The following is a 19,870-nucleotide window of genomic DNA, read 5'->3' as shown; positions in this document are numbered from 1 at the left end:
AATGCACATTTAGGAATATTTTAAAGTTATTAATTAATTATTAAATATTAAAGTTATTCCCTTGTTAACAAGTATTTTGGTTTATTTCCAGGAATGTAACCAACCTCTGAAACATGAGATGAAACACAAAGGCGTGGCTGAAACGCTTTACAAGTAATGCTACTTGTAGGATAGCTAACTACCTTACAACAGTATATAATAATATGAGATATTTAGAGAGAATATAGAGCATTTGTGAAATGTATTTGAGAACTTGATATATATTTAAAATTAAAGTATTTAATTGATTAGCTACTACTGCAAACTGGTGTGATTTACATTGATTTAGGCAAAGAAACATATTGTGTGGGTACTAACAGAAGAGGCCATTACATAAGGTAAGATGCAATCTGAAGCCATAAGAAATATTTTGACAAAGTTACCTAATGCAAGAACATGGTATCATCCTCTTGACTCTGAAAGAGCATCAGCTCATAAACATTGCCATTACAAAATGTGTTTAAATGGCACAGAGGCGTCCTGCAATATGTGATAGAGGACACATATGTAAAAGAAATGATATACGGTAATCATTGCTGTTCTCTGATTTAACCATTTTATAATAATGAATGTAGGATTTTGCTGTTGCTTTATACAGTTATATGTAGATATAATCTGATGTGGTCTACTTTGAGTTGCTTGAAGTCTATGTTAAAGTAACTGGAATCGCTACATTATCCGAATATTCTGCCTAATATTACTTCTCACACGTGTGCTTTACTTCAAAGAGTGACCTCAGAACAATATAAAATGATTAAATCAGCAGTGTTCTGTAAATACTGGCTTTCCAGGACTTGCATTTGGATCTCCTCAACTAAACAAACCTTGCCAGCATGCATTAATACCAATTATTGTCGTAGTAAAAGTAATACTCTGCAGGTCTCCTGCCAAATGCATTACAGAGTGCTCCAATAATGCAATGGTAAACAGATGTGCCACCCAGCGGCAAAGTTTGATTTGGACTGTATACTGTCTTGTTTTCTCCAGGGACATTATAAAATGAAATGTTGAAACGCATAAAAGGAAAAGGCCTGCAGTGTTTTTACACCACATTATGCAGAGGTATGTGAAGTACTACAGATAATTTAAATACAGATTTTTAAATATGCCCCCAAAGACTGAATTATTATATAAGGCTTAAAAAAAAAAGGGGGGGGGTAAAGAGAATAATGTCAATTGAGGGTCAAATACCAAAATACCACATAATGCCCTACAAGTCAAGTCTTTTCTATGAGTTTGTAATAATTCACCTCACACTATATACTGCAAAAGCCTGCTGGATATATTGCATGCCCATTTGCCACAGCATATTAGTGTACTATGAAACTACTGTATATAAAAAAAGACCTGCTGTATCAACAACTGTGAAAGCAATAAACTATATTTCCAAGTGTTACTCTTTTGCAGTGAACTGTGTCTTGTTTTGTTTTCGAGTTCCCTAGAGAGACGTCCGTATAGGATTCACATGTGCTCATAACCTTGAGCTCTTCCTCTAGAGTACAAGTTAAAGGCACAGACCTGTGTTTTGTTTGCCAGCAAAATATTGCATTTAGAAACAACACAAATTCCACAGTTATGTTTCTTTAATAATCTTTACAATGGGGGGGAAAAAGCTAATTCAACATGTTTATGTATTTATTTATTTTTTGCACGTGAATGAAATAAATAGCAATAAGAACAACAAAACCAACCAAAATATGAAAAATAAAATAGAATTGCGCCTTCGAGTTGGGCAATTTTGCACCACAGGGGTTAAAAATAAGAATGGACTGAGAGGGTGGGGGGGGGGGGGAACTGCCATGGCTGAGGAGTCTTGGTTGCAGTGAAAGTCAGAGTTGAGAACGACACACAACGAGAGAAGCAAAAAGAAAAAAAAGAAGGAGAGTGCACACATCCTGACTGAGAGGACGTGGACATAAATCTAGACCCAGCTGCAACACTTCACCTGGAATATGTGTCATGATAATGTCATGTTGCTTTAAGCAGAATATAATTCAGGGTACTAACATGTTATATTTAGAAGAACCTGAAATCTGCAAAGCCGCACAGTGCCTGACACACACTCAGACTTTATATGGCTAAAGTACCGCGGCTCCTGCATTGAGTGAGAGCTTTACAGTTGCAGAGTTATCTACGTTTTCACAGCGCTTTTAAATCCTGAACTGACCTTAACATGTAACTTAATACCCAGCTGAATAGTAATATCTCACTGCCTCGTTACAGCTATGACCACGCCTATCGCTGATGTCATTGTGTACTGACACGCCTACATCGCTGCGGCAACGGGAAAGCCTTACGACCTTGCCAGAGGGATTTAGATGTTGTGATCTTATAAACTTCCAAGAACCAAATGTTTTCACCTGCCAAAATTCCCGGCAGCATAATGTGTTAAGTATGGATTATACACTAAGCTGGCCTTCTATACGGAAAATGTATGTGACGCAATATGTATGTTGCTGATTCGGTCACATAAGGGAAATGGCCAGCAGGCATTCTTTAAGCTTACTATATTAAAAGGCCCCAACCAGTAATGGTCAGGTGATGTGTGTGTGTGTGTGTGTGTGTGTGTGTGTGTTTGTGTGTGTGTGTGTGTGTGTGTGTGTGTGTGTGTGTGCGTGTGTGCGTGTGTGTGTGCAATGACAAATAATTCAAGTAAAGTGTTACATCGATCTAAACTGGAACAAAAACATTAAAGTTGCAAGAATTAATAATCTATTGTAAACAAATAAATAAGTTTAATTTTTGAAGAAAAAAAAAAAAAGAAATCCTTCAGAAATACAAACACTGGCCAAAGGAATAAAAAGAGACACAGCAACAAATGACTCTGACTTTAAAAGGAGGAGGTATCTGTGTGCTTTAGTTTGTTTGACGAACAACGACGAAAGCTGAAAAAGAACCGCTCATTGATAACCCCGATTTACTGCATTGTATTATATTCAATAAGCTGCACTGATGCTGCCTACCTTTAACAGAATAAATTCATTTATTCTTAGTCTGGAAATATGATGAAACTCTATCTTCTCGATACTGATAATGCACCATTATAAAACGTTATAGAAAGTTTAATAGCACCTTATCATAATGAATAACAATATGACTTTTATTGTGGCTGTTTGCAGAACGACTGGATTAAACCTCAGACTGACTTCCTTTCACAGATATGACGTTAGGATTAAATCCAAAATTCCCACCGTTTTAATCAACACATTGGATGATACATTTTGACAAACCATTGTTGTTGTGACATATGACAAAAGGTATTTTAATAGTTTATAAGCATTTATGCCTGTTTTCCTATGTGATGAAGACTACATCATATATTATCCAATATACTTTATTAATACTTAAAATAATTAACATCTATAAGAAAAATGTTTTCCTATAATGTTTATTTTGTTCAACCCCTTGGCATTTTAAGGCATTTTAAGTAACATTTTGGGATATTGTTTTTCAAATGTATTTGTATTGTTTATTAGTTTATTTGCTTTTGTGATAATGTAGATTATTTCAAATAGTTTAACCTGACAGATATGAAGCCATTTTAAATTGCATTTCAACTTAAGTAAAAAAACACATTATCAAAAATACAAATGAAACATGTATTGAAAATATTTTCCTCTGTACAAACTGTATTTACTCATAGAGAGATACGAGAGGTCTGACCAAGAGCACCAGCAAAAATATTAAATAAAATATTCAGTAACCAAAACTAGCTACTTGAAAAATAAAATCATACTGTACAAAGAAACACATACAAAATACACCGACAGTCATTTGTTGCTGTTCCATAAAGGTCATAATATTAACTCTTATACACAAATATACACTTGTGTACTTCGGATACAGGGGAAAAAAACAACAAAGAACATTTACTTCACGCCTCATATATGAAATAAATATGTTCTAGAGTTATGCCTCTACAAATATATGGCATTGTTGGACAACACTGTCCTGACTTATAGGTCTTAATTTGGAGCCTTGGCTCAAAATGGGATTCATGTGTTTTTAATGATCCCCTCAGTGGAGCAGCATTGTGTTTTTGTGTATTTCTTGATTCTAATCAGCACTGTGCCCCTGCGGGGCCCACCTGGGTGGGCTGGCGCTGGCTAAACAACAGTGGACCTCGATACCCGGCGCTCACTTCAGGATCTCCCACAGTTTGAGGCTACAAACACACTCAGTACACATGTCTGAAGTCATCTGAGCCCACACCGCATCTACTCACAGTGACGCGCCCTCAGTGAGGAAGGTAAGTGTTGGAGGAAAACGAGTTAGTACTATCGTACCGGCTTCCATGGTTGGCGGTGCCAGGAGGCAGAGCCCGGGCAGGGCTGCAGGTTGCATTGCTCCATGTCGGGCGGCTTTTCCAGGATGTCGCAGTTGTAGCTGTTTAGCCTCTGGCCGCTGGGCCTTTGACAAACCACCAGGCGGGTCCTCCTTCCACCCCCACACGTCTGTGTGCACTAAGGGGTAGCAAACAAAATAACAATGTATTTAGTACACAATACAGCAATTATATAATAATGTGTCTTATAATGAGCTTTTTCTGAACAGTTTCAGCTCTCAGATTGAGAACGTCCCATTTGGAGACCCAACAGACAATAAGGATGAACACGCAAAACGTGTGGGACATGTAATAAAGTTCACAACTGCGTTTCGAACTGTCAATATGAGCTCACCTCTCCCCAGACACCGAAGTTCCACAGAGGACAGGGTCCGGAGTCGCAGCCCTTGGACTCGGCCGGTTTGACCCTCTCATCGCAGTAGCTGCTGCTGCGTCCGTCGGCATCCTGGCACACCACCACTCGCCTCTGGAAACCTCCTGCGCAGGTACTGGAGCACTGCAGAGTACAGGGAGCACCAATGAGGACGATGCAGATGCACACACGGAGGTACGACACCTACTTTATGCATAAAAGGTCTATTATGAGGAATAAAACAAAGACGGATTTTCTTCTTTTTTTTTCTTTTTTTCTGCCACGTGTCAATTATTATTTCTCAAGGTTCACTTGCTGAATTATTTCTGAAACTTTTGACTATCCCACCATTTTTTATGCTTACATTTTTGGCAGATGTGAAGTAAATTCCTTGGAAAAACAATCTATCCGTAATATATGACCTTTTTATATAACTGAAGTGTTCTACTGAGTCACAATATGTGACACTTGAGCACGTTCTATTTGCTGAATACGGCGATGGGATGTGGTTGAAAGCTCAGAAACACTCGTCTTTCATCTAACATGTGTGTGGTCACAATTGTTCACAATTGTCACAGATTCCACTGATTTAAATTTAAATGTGGTGGTTTAAGTGTTTACGAACCAGAAAGAATCTGGCACAAACAAAAAAGAAATACACATAAAAAGCTGTTTTGCTAAATTTACCAAACAAAACAGACCAAACCCAAGTGCACACTGTTCTAAAAATGATCTTCTGAAGATGGAAAACGTCATTCCATGAAGGTCGTTCTCAAACACTAAACCACACAGCCCTGCACAGAGCAGGAGGTGCACTCTGCCTCCAATTACAATGACACATCCCCACTGTCAATGTGAGTGAGCACATTCAATGCTCTCTACAGTATGTGAGCCTGAACAGCTTCCAGTCAAGTTCACCATGTGAGACTGAACAGGGCACTGGGATGAATGCCTCTGCTGGTGGGGGTTTGGAAAATAGAGCAATGTTCTTCTTGTGGCTTTCAGAAAAACAAGATAAAACCCCAGAAAACACATGTCCTCGTGAAAAAAAACTAAGGATTGATCTCCAAAAGAGAATTTCACAGTAAAAGAATATTCAGGTCTTTTGATGAAGTAAGAGACATCTAATAACTGACTTTTGTCAAAATGAAAAATGGCAATATTAGGTGCAAAATGTTGTCAATTATCCTCAAGCATGGAGCAGAGTGATACAACATGCTTCGCGCTATTTGTTATAAAAGTGGGCGTACCCTCAAGATAAAGCACAAATTCAGGGTGAAAGAGCAAATTACATATAGAGGCTACAGACATGTAATCAACTAAAAGTGATTAACAAGTGATTGTGGATGAGATTAGTAGTAAGAATCACCAATTAATGAACTCACGTGCTCCCTACCATGTAAATCCCCAAATATCTCTCTGCGATAAGTTCTGGGTCCACAAGAGCAATTTCATGGCAAAACGGATGCCGAAAAAACATCATGCAAACAAAACTACACAACTCTAATGCACCAATGCACATATTTAAAGATTCCCTGCAGACCGTAAAAGACCAGACACAGTTAAACACGAAAAAAAAAGAAATTAACTGGAGCCTGCTTTTTTTTTTTTACAATTTGATTCAAGGCCAAGGACATTCAGATCATTCGGAGCCTGAACTGCCACGAAACCCTTTTGGGTTTGTTAGTGCCAAATTAATTTCAGCTCAAAGAAATCCATGCTCTACAACTACAACTGATGTTATTCTACCGGCAGACGAAAAATGCTCACGCACAACCCTATTTCCCCCAAAAAGACGACGTGGTGAACATACTGCGCCCCAGGGTCCGGTCCTCCACTGGTTGTCCGCTGAGGGCACATTCCAGCTGCTGTGGCCAGGATGGCGTCCGGGGTCCTGGGGATATCCGTAGGGCTGATCGTTGATGCGCTGGCGGTGGTAGATGGAGGGGCACGGGGGGGCGGCGGCGCACTCTTGTTCTGTCGCGGGCTTCTCGTCCGGGTCACAGAAAGACTGGTCCACTGACTGGTGGTAGTTAGAGCAGACCACCTGCCTGGTGGCTCTCCCAACGCCACAAGTCACTGAACACTGGGGGACAGAGAGCCAAGGTGTTACAAATGTTGAAATAATGAAACATTATTTCAGATTTTCCTTTCATTTTTTGGCAATTCTCGAGTGCTAGATTTCTTGTATAAAGGGTATATTCAACTTTATAGTTTGCATTGTTATGAGAACTATGCTACTAAACTGATTTGATGCTACGTGACAATGTGACTGGAGGACTTTGCAAACATTTAGCAAATCGCCTGCCATGTATTGCTTCATGATGTGAAGCCTTGAGATATGGAGCCCCACGAGTAACTATGAATGCAGCTGCAGTAGAGAACTAAATATGACATGGACGGATTTAATTTAAGACTTTGTCCTCCGAGAAATCACATTCTGGCTGTAACATTTTAAAAAGGATAATCCCGCCACTGGTCTGACATCATGCAGCGTTTCGTCTCTCTTGTCGTCGTGACAACAATGAAAACTGTCCCACGGCGGTACTTAGAGCCCATTTTGTTTCAGGATGATTTTTTTTAAACATTGTGGTCGAGTACTGAAAGTCTCTGCAGTGGAAAACATCTGTATGGATTGGACACAGCGTTAGAAGTTTTTTTATTTTTTTTTTTACTCACAGGAGACCACTCCCCGGCCCGCCATTGGCCACAGGGAATGAAGCAGGCCGAGGACTCCGGGGGACGGGGCAGGTGGGTGCAGTGTGACTCGTCAGCAACTCCTCCCTGGGCATCTCTGCAGCTGACGTAGCGCGCCCGCTTCCCCTTGCCACAGGACACCGAGCACTGGAGGACACGCAGATACAAGCAGAACGGAGATCAATATTTGTGTTGTGTGGTTGTTAAAGTGATAATATCAACTGTCTACTTCTCAAGACTGAAGTCAGTGACTGCTTGTGAGTGCCATGTCAGTGAGAGCATACTAGATTGTGTCCAATACATGTCATGTATCTATGGGTCTATTGTACCTGTAGTACACAGATGATTACCCAGATATCTTATTGTATGAAGTGGCATTGTTAAGCTGCAATTATGTTTAATTTGAAGTGACCAAATAGCCTTTTGTTTCTTATAAATAATTAAATAAATGAATAATAAATGCGTCTGCCTCCCTAATGCTTTCGAGTCATACGTTTTTCTGTGCTGTGAGAAAACGCTTGATCACTTTCTGTGGGTTGACAATATTTCCCACCGTAATGGAAAAAGCTAAATTCAAGAAAGTTGTAATATCTTGTATTAGGATGATTAGATTGAATGAAAACTTGTTTCAAGGTAAAAGGCCTGGGTTTAGGCTGGTACGTTTGATGCTAGCAAGTTCCTCTGGATTATGCAATATTATGCTTCTATGTAGCTCACTTTTACTTCCTGACATCAGTGTTCACATCGCAATAAGTAACAGATGAGGCGACATGTTTGTGGATCCTTTAGCTTGTGTCACAAATAAAAGCGTTTATGATTGCTTAAAATCCTGTCGGTGTCCTGAAGTGACTCCCCGATCAACTTTCAGCTGCTCACACTCTATTGTAGCTGTACCCCTACCATCTAAACGGGACATCCCAGTGAACAGGGGGATGAATACCTAATGCAATCAAAAGGCTCCAGCTCAAATAGGCATGTTAATATCCATCTCATATCAATGACTCTCTAAAGAGGATGGCAGTTCCGCTGCTTATGGGGGTGGGGGGGGGGGGGGGGGGGGGGGTATGTATGGATGTGTACGTGTGCAAGTGGTTTGTATATAATCTGTGTGTGTGTGTGTGTGTGTGTGTGTGTGTCTGTAAGACCACACTGGCGCTGGCCTCTTTGACATGTGAGCTCACACCGACTTCCAGATTGACAGACGGGGTTCAATCTTAGAAACCGTAGACTCGTGTTTAGATGAAATCTGGTTTTCATTTGCGACGAGTAACAATGCAAAGTATCAGAGAGACAGAGGGGCCTCTCAGCCCAGACAGTGGAGCCTGTGTGTGTACGTGTGCCCGTGTGTGTGTGTGCGTGCGTGTGTGTGTGTGCGTGTGTGTGTGTGTGTGTGTGTGTGTAGATGCAGCAGGGGGTAAAATAGACAATGCCAAAGAGGATCATGGTCCTGTCGATGTCGATCTAATAAATGCAGGAGGAGCCAGTCATTACTGGAGTGCGGTTTCCTTCAATTACACACGCAGAAATACACGCACACACATGCACATATTTATACAAACTTTGTCATCAGTATTCTTATTGTTCACGCTTTGAGAGGTAAGTCAGATTCCAAAGCCCCGCAGATCAGTTCTCTCAGGCTACACACAGAAAGATGAATGACAGGGTACAGTAATGTGTTTCCCATTCAACAAATAGAATTGCTTTTGAATATTCTTTGGACTGCATATGGTGAACCCACAGACTGTAGACCGAGTAAAGCCAATGTGTTTCCTTACCGCAGTCCAGGAGCCGTATCTCCACTGGGTCAGGAGTTGAGCGGAGTTGTTAGGACGAGGTGTGCTTTGCACTGGAGCCCAGGGACACACCTGCATCTCACAGTCCTAGAAGCAAAAGAATGGAAATACAGTCAAATGAGTATTTGAGTCATGCATCCCCTACATTGAAGCAACGGGAGTAAATATCCCAAACATATGCCCACGCGCCCTTGGATTCAAAAGATCCAGGTTGAGGATGTCTGCAGCTAAAAAATATAAATGCTTATGCAATGTCTGTGAATATTTTTATTATATATATTTTCATTCCAACAGCTGAGACAGATGTCACCTATTTGGAGCCTGAAAGGTCACGAGTTCAACAGTCTGTCCATCAGTGTCTAAGAGCCCCTTAAACCACTCAGGTGTGTCCACCGTGACACAGATGTAGACGTGAAGGTCAAAGCAACGCAGAACAGCCAAGCACTTAAAGAAGCTGCTGATATTAATCAACTTTTTTTTAAAGTGTGCATGGAAGGTCACATGCTTGATTTAGGAGCGCCGTCAAAGAGTTAATTTCAAGGATACTGTGCAGGTGAGTGGCTCGCCCTTCAACCAATCGCCATATGACGGACAAGAGCTTGACGTGAAGCGTGACAATAACTGAATGCACGTGGTCGAATCCCTCAAAACCTTTTAGTCTCTCTTTGCTTTTGGCTCTCCTGCCGACAACCTTCCCATTTGGTTCAGCTCTACGCCTCCCACCCGCCTCCTTTCCGGCCGCAGCAGGCAGCTGTTCGCTGAAAGGTTCTACGGCACGCTACCTGGCCAGTTAGCAACTAGCTGGTGAACGTCGAGTTCTTTGAAACCAGATATTTCCCCTCATCGGAGTTAGTGGAGACTAAAAAACAGAGGTGAAAGGAAATGTTGGAAGGAAATGAAAAAGGAATGATGGACTAATCTTGTGCTGGCAGCTTGTTCCGCTTCCTCCAAGTGGCAAAAAAATAAATAAAAAAAATCCCTTGTTGCCGCTTTTTGGCACTATCTTTTAAGATTGATATTAAGGTTAAAATAACCTTGGAGGAAGCCTAAACTCTTTGGTCAACACTGATTTAAGTCTTGCATTTCTGGTCGCAGTTCTTTATACCCTTATTATTGTAAACAGCAACCTGCAATCTTATTGGACACATTAAATCGAGGTGAAAACAACCTTTAGTCTGGAGACAGTGTGAGCCGTTAGCAACAGTTGCTTCTTCTTACCTGACTGTCTCTCGGCCTCGCTGCAGCATTGCACTCTCTGTCGTCTACCGTGTCACCGTAGCCCCCCGACACACACCTCACAGCTCTCATCTGGTAGCCATGGCCACAAGTCACTGCACACTGAAAGACAAACATGCACACACACACACGCGCGTGTAAACACAAGGAGAGAGAGAGGACCAGTCAACCGCAAGCTATCTCAGACTCTATCTAAGTATGTCAAGGTTGATATCTTAGACGGGGCCTCGTTCAAGATTCAGCTCAGCAGAGCCGGGGTAGGACCGACACACACACGCACACACACACACACACACACACATTAATTGAGCACATGCGTCCACATACACACCCTTGGTCTTAACTCGACCCTTTACCCAATTCTGAACTCACATACGAGGCGATCGGGCCACATGCAGGTACAACACGAGAGGAAGTGCCACGGGGGTAGGTTTATTTGATCAGTAAATTATACTTACACAGGCATTGACGACCTGATATATTCCAGCTCTGTAAACACCGCTATCTGACTTCATACAAACAGGTGACGGGGCATTAGACCTAAATGTATAAACTAGACTATGAATGGCTATTCATACACGTTTCATTCAATTTGTGCTTCCCCCTAACAGGACTGAATCTATAGAGAAATATTTGGACACTTAGAAGATTGAATGCATATGAAGGTGTGTGTGTGTGTGTGTGTGTTTGTCAGGTTTAGTCTGACAGGATATAAGGGGCAAAGCGAAAGCATCATGGAGGAAATGGCAGCTGGACTCAGAGCACACTCCTCCGTAACTTGCCGGTATATCAGGTTACACACTCACACTTAAACACACAAACTTGAAATATACACCGTCACTGCCACACACACACACACACACACAGAGAGAGAGTAACAGATACGAGTCAGGATCCTAGACAGCAAGCTACACATGAAGCTCATTTCCGGGGAAACACTACATCAAGTTGCCTCGCCCCAGTGTGTCTATGTCTTATCGGTGTGTGTGTGTGTGTGTGTGTGTGTGTGTGTGTGTGTGTGTCTGCAGGACTCACCGCTCCCCAGATGCCAACCTGCCAGGATGCACAGTCGGGCAGCTCGCAGCTCCCCACAGCAGGAGGTTTGCTGGATGGGTCGCAGAGGTGCTCGCTCAGCTTTTCCTCCCCGGCTCCCAAGCTGCAGGACACTTGTCTGTGTCTCATCCCCTTACCACAAGTCACCAGGCACTGGGTGGCAAAATTGGGGGGGGGGGGGGGGGGGGGGGATGGTGTTGGGATGATGGTGAAAAAAGGTAGAGAAAAAGTAATGCTACGCAGCCCATTTCCAAGGACTGATAAAGATGCTGCTTTGTATGTGTGTGTGTGTGTGTGTGTGTGTATTGTATGTGCGTGAGAGTTCCCCACCTCACTCCACTCGCTAAAGGTCCACTTGGGACACGGCTGGTCGCTGCAGGTTTCAGTGAGCACCCTCTGGTACTCGTTGCACTCCCTGTCCACCAGCCGTCTGCCCAGGTTGTTCATGCAGTAGGACTCTCGGTTACGGCTCCCACGTCCACACGTCTTAGAGCACTGCGTACAAGAAAACACATTGAACATGTTCAGCCCACTCCGTCACGCATTCATCAATGGCATCCTTTCTCCAATGATGAAATGGGAATACAATTAGAGTGGAAATGAGAAATATTTTTTTCAATAATTTAGATTTGTTTCTGTCCAAAAATGATGTTTGGAAAGTACAACATACGTTGCAAATAAATAAACATATAAGCATAATAAATAAACTATGCAGTAGTGATCGTCCGCTATTAGAGATATCCAGCATGATTTTCTTCCTATATTGACATTCCTATATTTAAAAAAAACTGATTTATCAACCCTAAATATGTTCGATTCACCGAGGTAAAGACATTGTAAATCCATCTGTCAGCTTATCAGAAGCGAGTAGCCGACACAACCCGACGGACTGCATTCTGGGATTATCTTTCTATAATTACAGATTTGTTTCCAACTATCACTCCTCGTATTAAACTCCCTCCTCGGCGGAGGTCTGACCGCATTTGGTTTTTATTCCTATGAATTGTAGGGGATCTGTTCACACTGATAGAAGAAACTTATAATAGTGAACAATAATAGGCCAATCAGGCCAAAACTAATTATTTTAAATTGAATTTGAAAGTCCGGTTTTACAGTGTAAAAAAAGAAATCTGGCCTTATAAATGTAGTGTATGACCCCTTATACACAGTACATACATTATCAGACATTAGAAATATATAAATAATACATAAATATTGATTAAATATGCCTGTAATTGGTCTGTACCTGGGACCAGGCGCTGTACTGCCAGCTCTTAAGCAGACAGTCCCCATGGCAGGGCTCTCTGGCCTGAGGTTTGGCGGCGTCTCCACAGGCGCCGGCCTCCATCCGGTCACTCTGCCTCTTCACCAGGCTGTACTTCATGCACTGGACGTCCAAACTGCGGTACCCCGCGCCACACTTGGCGGTACATTCGCTCTTTCCGGCGACGTGCCACCTGCGGGAGTGGAGGTGTCGGAAAAATTGGTCCGTTGGAATTTGTTTTGTGGGTGCACGTGTGTGTGTGTGTGTGTGTGTGTGTGTGTGTGTGTGTGTGTTTTTGTGCATTTATGCGCACCTGACTTCACACTCAGTGTTGCAAGGCTCAGCAGCAGCAACGGGACGAGGTAAATGTTCACAGCGCTGGTCCGAAACCTCGAGGAGATCACTCTTACGCACACATACGACCTTTCGTCTTCGCTCACCTGCGCACACACACACGCGCGCGCGCGCACACACACACACGCACACAACAGACACGTGGGGAAAAGCAGGGTTCAAATCAGAAAACATCTGGCAGTCAGCTCGATGGCTAAATATCACATTTCTTCACCTTTAACAAGTCTGACCAGCTTTCTGACATCCAGTCCTTCAACATGCAGCCTGAGGGGGCCCATGTCAGATTGACACCCCACAAATACATCTCTTTACTGGAACCCACTGTGCCCTCTGACCCACTGGGTGCCTGACTAGCTTACTTCTAAAAAGAGAAATTTGAGGGGCTTAGTTGGGTTAAGGGCCAGCCAAAGGGGAAGGTGTCGGGCGATGAGATCGGCCGGGGTCACATCGGGGTTGCCGGGAGGGGTATTTATGGAAGGAAAGGATACTTTTTTGGTGAGTTCAAGTGATGCAAGAGAAATCCTAATCCTAATGTGCCCTGACACTTGTATTCATGTCCATGTAATACGGTGTTGTGTAATAAGAGCTCAAAGACACATTATGGTTCATATACATGTCCCACTTTTGGTGGTAAAGTGTTATAGTTTATGTCACGAGTAGCTGTACAATTGCTTGTTAGCTGGACACCTTTATTCACAAGAACACATTTTCCAATTTGTGAAATGACGTTGGGCCTAAAAATCCCATTGAATATGTATTCATGAGTGTGCGTATCAGAACTGCACAACATCCTCCGGATACTTTGTGCAATTATAAAGCCAAAGAGAAACAATCCCATTCTTCACGTGTGTGAATCCGGGAGCCAAAGCTGAGGTCTTACCCTGACAGATGCGGTTGCACTCGAGCCAGGAGCCTGAAGGATCCCACACAAACTGCTCCCTGTGTTCCTCGATGGGTATGTTGAAGGAGTACCGGACATCTGGGTTGTGGAGGTTTCCCACACACAAGACCTGTGGAAAACAATGGTGGGAAAGGCAAGGTCAAAAGACTTAACAGTGCGGTCCTTATTGTGTCTACGTCCACACAGAGATATCAACCCTTTTAGACAGATAGCTCGCTCAGTATTTTTCGGGTCGGTTGGAAGATCGAGACGAAAAAAAGGAGGAAAAACAGGAGGAGGGATGGATTATTTAAAGACCTGCAGAATGAGCACGTCCTCGATGCGGTCGGTGCAGTTTATGCGCTCTACTTTTGTGTCCGAGCCGCTGTAGTCGATGACGGTTCCCTTGAAGGTGATTTCCCTTTTGAACATGGCCACCACAAAGTTCCCATTCAGGAGAGAGTTGGAATGGCTGTCGGATAATGCTGGAATAAGAAATGGACACAAAAAAAACAACAACCATAAACAACGCGGAGCTCCGAATGTGAAAGAACTCCCCACGAGTAAAGGAATGTTTGCTTCTCGCAGATTTGGGAATGTTTACGAGACGTGGCACTTATTATTTCAGGCTATAAGTTAAGTAAACTGTCCTTGAGTTGCCAAACTATTGTTCTGCAGGGGAGGTATGCTGAAACACTGGTGACACTAAATTGCAGCTATTTGAAGTTAGACTGCGTGACTCTTCGTAATGACTGACATTAAAAGGCAAACAAAGGATCTCAGCTGACTGCAAATACAAACAAGTACATAAACATACACACGCAAATAACACACAGGAACACATGGATAAACACTCAAAGTTGGCAAACGACCTCACAAACCCAAAATGATCTCTCTCTCTCTCTCTCTCTCTCACTCTCTCTCGACCTCAAACATTATGGTCCCAAGAAACATGCAGTTCATTAAGATCTGAAAGAGCATGCTGAAACAATGTATGTGACTATGTTCCAAGAAGCAACTGGTGTTTACATTTAAGTCTACACATTGTTGGATGCCAAGCTAGTTATCTTTAGTCTGAGGAAGGACTGTGCGGTTTTGTAAATGATCTATAGACTATGGTTGTCATCGCTGACTTTAAGCAATGCCGTAAAAAAAAAAAAAAAGTGCAGCCACAGAGCCACAAGCACCACATGAACTTAAACGTACATGAACATATTCATGTTTGTTTTTTTATGTACACCTTATTGCTTGAAAATGAGTCAATGTGACATGGAGGCAGATTACTGTTCCAAATACCTGTGCGTTTCGATACATATGGGTGAAAAATAAGAGGAGAAACCAGCCAGGAGGAAGGTCTTGGGTCTTAAAAAGGTGTTAAGCCATCATGCGCTTCCAGAAAAACAGAAAAAGACATTTAGGTGATAGCTGTGAAGAGCACTGTCTATTCATTACATCTCTCCAAAAACCTTTCGTTCTTTGACTTGAGGGACCACAGTAAATGCTCCACGAAATGTGTATATGTTTTATGTTTTATACTTTCCCTGAGAAAGGTCAATATTATAAGATTAAAAAATGTATAAATCAAACAAATCAGACAGGTGAGCATTGAGCTGCTTTCTAAAGGCGTGCACAGTGTCCAAGCCCAACAGGAGAGCGCTTCAAAGTTAAGGAGCCACGACTTCAAAAAGGCACATGCGGTGGGTGATCTTCTCCAAGAAGAAATGTCTTCATACTGTACGAGTCCGACTTCCAAAAAAAACGTCAGGGCGTTGCATATACCGACCATGTGCAATATCAGGCACCGCTCGCGCAGTGTGTGGTTGTGGCACTCAGCAGCTGCGGGAGTCAAGCTTTTCACAGCGGCATGGCAACGAGGCCCTAGCCAGATGTGTTTTCTGACAACTTGACTTAAAACATCTTGAACCTGACTTGAACCATCGGAAAATGGGCGCCCGCCCTGACAACATAGGCAAAACTCATTTTTTCTCTGTCTGTATCTCTCTCTCTCACGTGCAAGAGCGCACACACACACACACACACACACACACACACACACACACGCTCTGAGCCCGGTGGGTCCATCCAACCCTATACCCCTATATCCACTTTCATGCGGCCTGGGCTCCACATGCCTCTAATTAGCACCTATTGCTGCCTCATTTATCTTTCTCAGGGGCTGACACTCCATTTGCTTTCCCAACCAACCCTCTTCCCCACGACCAGATGGACCAACGCCCCTCCTAGTTTCCACCATATAAACTCAGTACAAATGACAGTTTCCTTTCCTTTATGAAAACAGTTTGACAACAGTTTTCCGTACTCTCCTTCATTAAAAGCCTGCATCTACAGCTCTGGGTCACCAAGCATGGGTGTTTTATGGTCATGTTAGGGGATAATGGCATTGACCTATGAGATGAGAGCTGAAGGGGTGTATTGTGTACATCTTATTAGGCTGGACTGCTTCCACTTTGGATTGATTCTCCCAAGATAACCTGCAATTCGATACAGTGTTGCTTAAAGCCACATCGTTACGCTGACACACACACACACACACACACACACACACACACACACACACAGCACACTCACCGAGGTAGTTGTCGTCCTCTGACTTCCCAGAGTAGCTGACCTGTTTGATATCAATGTTGGTGGCTCCGGCTGGGATCCGCACCACTGTGTTGTAACCTGAAGAAGAAAAGCAGAGACAGAGAGTCACAATAAATTGTATGAAGTCTCAAAAGGGAACAAAGTAGCCACAATAAAAGCAGTGAGTGGTTTCCATAATAGCTTCACGATGTTACACCAAATCTCAGTCAGGGAAGTCCGGTTCCAACCACTGAGGATTTAAATATCACACTTGGAAAAATACAAGAAGAAAAAAAAGGTCTAGTCCTCTCAAATAACCTGCAGGAGGCCTTGTTTTAGTCTCAGAGGCCCGACCGTGAAATGATATGTAATTATTCCCTGGACCTACCTTTGGCCTGTAATTACTACACCGGGCCTGTTGTCCCGTGATAAACTAACATACAAAACGAGTGAGCGCGAGGGAGAGCGAGCATGTGAAAGCCAAGACGTGACAACAGAAATGTGAAGATAGAGACAGGGGGCAGGGTATGTAAGCTAAACACTTTTTATGGACGTATCTGCAGCAGCATGTATTGAAAACTACCATACGACACTGAATGCTTTTGGAGATTCGTACTCTTCTTTACTTACACTTTGATCACACTGTTGTGTATTTAAATACTCTTTAGGTCACGATTTGTTGACAGGTTTAGACATCATTCGACATTTGCTGATTTTAGCTTGTTTTATTTTCAAATTGTTTTAATTTTGCAGAAAAAAAATATATATGAATGTGCAAGTGTAAGGTTTTGAAATTAAAAGTAACATTTTTGATACTGGCAAGAAATTCTCACATCAAGTATCGAAAGATTTCTAGCAACACCGGTTCTACAGATTCTGCACATTCTCATAATCTCAAGATAAATAACAAATGTATCCTTTTCGGGTTAAAGAAAGGAGCTCGCAGATAAGACACAACTCAAAGACACAGTTACTTTTCTAACTGCTATTTAATCAGATGAATGAGAACATATTCTTTTATGAATTACAGGGGCAGAACAATGTCACCCTTAATGCACTGTACTCATGCTGAGCAGCTGTGTAGATGCAACCACAACGTTGTACTTCTGGCCACTGAGTAAAACCAATAAAATCTATTAAAAGATGAGATTTCCACGGGTGTATTACATACAGTTGAAAACTATCAATATTCATCTGGTTCGTTTCAATATGAGATTTCAGCTTGAGAAATTGACCTTCCAACTACTTACTGGTGCCTTAAAAAAAAAAAAAATAAAACCTGAATGGCATGAAAGGAAAGGTGTGGGTTGGTGTGACATGACGGTTAGCCTGACACCTTGAGCCACTCGGGGGCAGCACTTGGTTTACATATCTACCTCTCATCAGCCATGTAAATCTTCTCTCACACACACACACACACACACACACACGCACACGCACACACACAGACACTGTATAGTCATCACATGCCACGTAAACAGTGACTGAAAGACGCTTCCCATTTGAATTAATACTGTACAGGAAGCTACTCCGACTACTATTGTGCTCCTTTATTCCTTCACAATAAACCCTCTTCACCACAACCCACACAATCTATACACAACTTACTGTTTTGTGTGTCACGTCCAATCCCCTCACTAAACACTGGGGACAGGATAAGCTCATTTTAAAAAAAACACAGGGGTGTATGAGCTTCAGAAACACGCCACTAGCAAGAAAGAAGATGATGTATTAATAGCCTGCAGGGGAGCATTAGAAGGCGTCACAAGCTCACCCTGATGCAACTTGTCAGACAGTACTGGCTGGGTTTATGACAAACATCTGCTTGCTTTGCACTTACTGTGATTAGATTATCATTATTTCCATTGTGAAACATTTAACCTCCAAAGTTAGTTGTTCTTGTTTCAATTGAAAGCTCTCATTGCTTTAGCATCAAGGGAAGAAACCAGAAAATATAGAAAAGCTGAGCCCACTTATACATCTCAGGTCAGCTTTAGGAATTAACTTACTTGAAACTTGGCAATCTAAAGATTGAAAGAGACCGAGCAAGCAAGTTTGTATGTGTTATAATACTGGGGGAAAATACCAATAATAGAAATAGCTAATTAAACATTAAAACATACAAGGAATATGTTAAAATGCTGCGTCAATTCAAGGTTCAACATTCTGAAACTTGCAATTGACTTGTGAGGACGTGAATTGACTTTGACTATCCCCAACCGCACTAAAAAGAAACACTGTGGTTCGTATGTGAAGAGAGAGAGAGAGAGACAAAGGAAGAGACTAAGAAGTAGAGAGACAACAAACAAGAAAAGGACAAAAGGGCCAGAAAGACAGGCCTAGACCCAGGAGCAGAGGGGTGTCCTGCCTGGGCTGCACTCCCTCTCGTGTTTCCTAAGGTCAAGCCAAATAACCAGGGCTGAGCTCAGTGCCCCCCCCCCCCGCCCCCAACAGCTCACCGAGCGCAGAAAGAAAGCAGATGGATAGAGACGCTCAAACTCAGTGCCAAACTAATGCCGAGTAAACATGATGGAGGCCACACCCAGGGCTTTTATGTTAATGCTTCTGCTGTTTTGCTGCCCAGACCCGAAAAAAAAAAAGGATTGGATGCAATCAGCAGTTGGCCCGCGCCGAGAGAACCGCATTATGCAGGACAGTTCAAAGGGGCGGTGTCAAGTTTGTGTTTCGCTTTCTGAAGACCTGAGAGAGTTATTCCGTTTTTTGAAAAAGCTCTCCGGCAGATTGATGCACTGCGTTCTTCCAGATCCGGCTGAAGCACGTATTGTAGCTGAAAAGACAGCCTAATATGTTTAAACATAACCAGACATGGCATCAGCACACCAACACGCGTTGCAGCCACGTGGAACTGAGGTCTTTCTCCAGCTCTTCTGCGTATCAGATAGGTGACCCGCAGAAGCTGCTGACACACAGTCTGTTCAATAGCGACTCCTTTCTTTGGGAACAGTCGTCTATGTGTAATCTGAGCGGGGCGACTCACCGTACTGAGCGTCGTTGAAGGTCCCTGCCAGGGTTTTACACGACGAGTTGTCCCCGCCACACACTCCGCACTTGTCATTCTTGGCCTTCGAGTTGAGAACGTGGTCGCAGCCGGCTTGCTGAAGAAGCAAGAAAAGGATTTGTGATTTGATGTAAAACGTACCTAAAAATGACGAGTTTGATTGTAAACTCAAGCTCCATCCTTTCCGTTAATCACAACACAGTGTTACGTAAAATGTGTGTGTGTGTGTGTGTGTGTGTGTGTGTGTGTACA

At 42.7% G+C, this 19,870-nt stretch overlaps 1 protein-coding gene across 1 annotated transcript in view; it reads right to left on the bottom strand.

Annotated features, from left to right (window-relative positions):
• The window catches only part of LOC117732355 (A disintegrin and metalloproteinase with thrombospondin motifs 20), a 71,527-nt gene that overhangs the window by 16,405 nt on the left and 35,252 nt on the right, over positions 1-19,870 (bottom strand). Inside the window, exons 15-28 of the mRNA XM_034535254.1 lie at positions 19,598-19,715; positions 16,603-16,698; positions 14,332-14,498; positions 14,014-14,143; positions 13,093-13,219; positions 12,762-12,972; positions 11,846-12,010; positions 11,498-11,668; positions 10,445-10,564; positions 9,209-9,313; positions 7,416-7,580; positions 6,550-6,822; positions 4,719-4,880; positions 4,326-4,502 (exon numbers count right to left, since the gene is read on the bottom strand). Of these exons, the coding sequence (XP_034391145.1) occupies positions 4,326-4,502; positions 4,719-4,880; positions 6,550-6,822; positions 7,416-7,580; positions 9,209-9,313; positions 10,445-10,564; positions 11,498-11,668; positions 11,846-12,010; positions 12,762-12,972; positions 13,093-13,219; positions 14,014-14,143; positions 14,332-14,498; positions 16,603-16,698; positions 19,598-19,715 (2,187 nt within the window). The remainder of the gene's footprint in view (positions 1-4,325; positions 4,503-4,718; positions 4,881-6,549; positions 6,823-7,415; positions 7,581-9,208; positions 9,314-10,444; positions 10,565-11,497; positions 11,669-11,845; positions 12,011-12,761; positions 12,973-13,092; positions 13,220-14,013; positions 14,144-14,331; positions 14,499-16,602; positions 16,699-19,597; positions 19,716-19,870) is intronic.

The sequence above is a fragment of the Cyclopterus lumpus genome, chromosome 6 (assembly GCF_009769545.1).
Source record: "Cyclopterus lumpus isolate fCycLum1 chromosome 6, fCycLum1.pri, whole genome shotgun sequence".
Taxonomy (NCBI): Eukaryota; Metazoa; Chordata; class Actinopteri; order Perciformes; family Cyclopteridae; genus Cyclopterus; species Cyclopterus lumpus.
The sequence above is the reverse complement of the archived record's forward strand: the minus strand, read 5'-3'. Positions and strand labels throughout refer to the sequence as shown.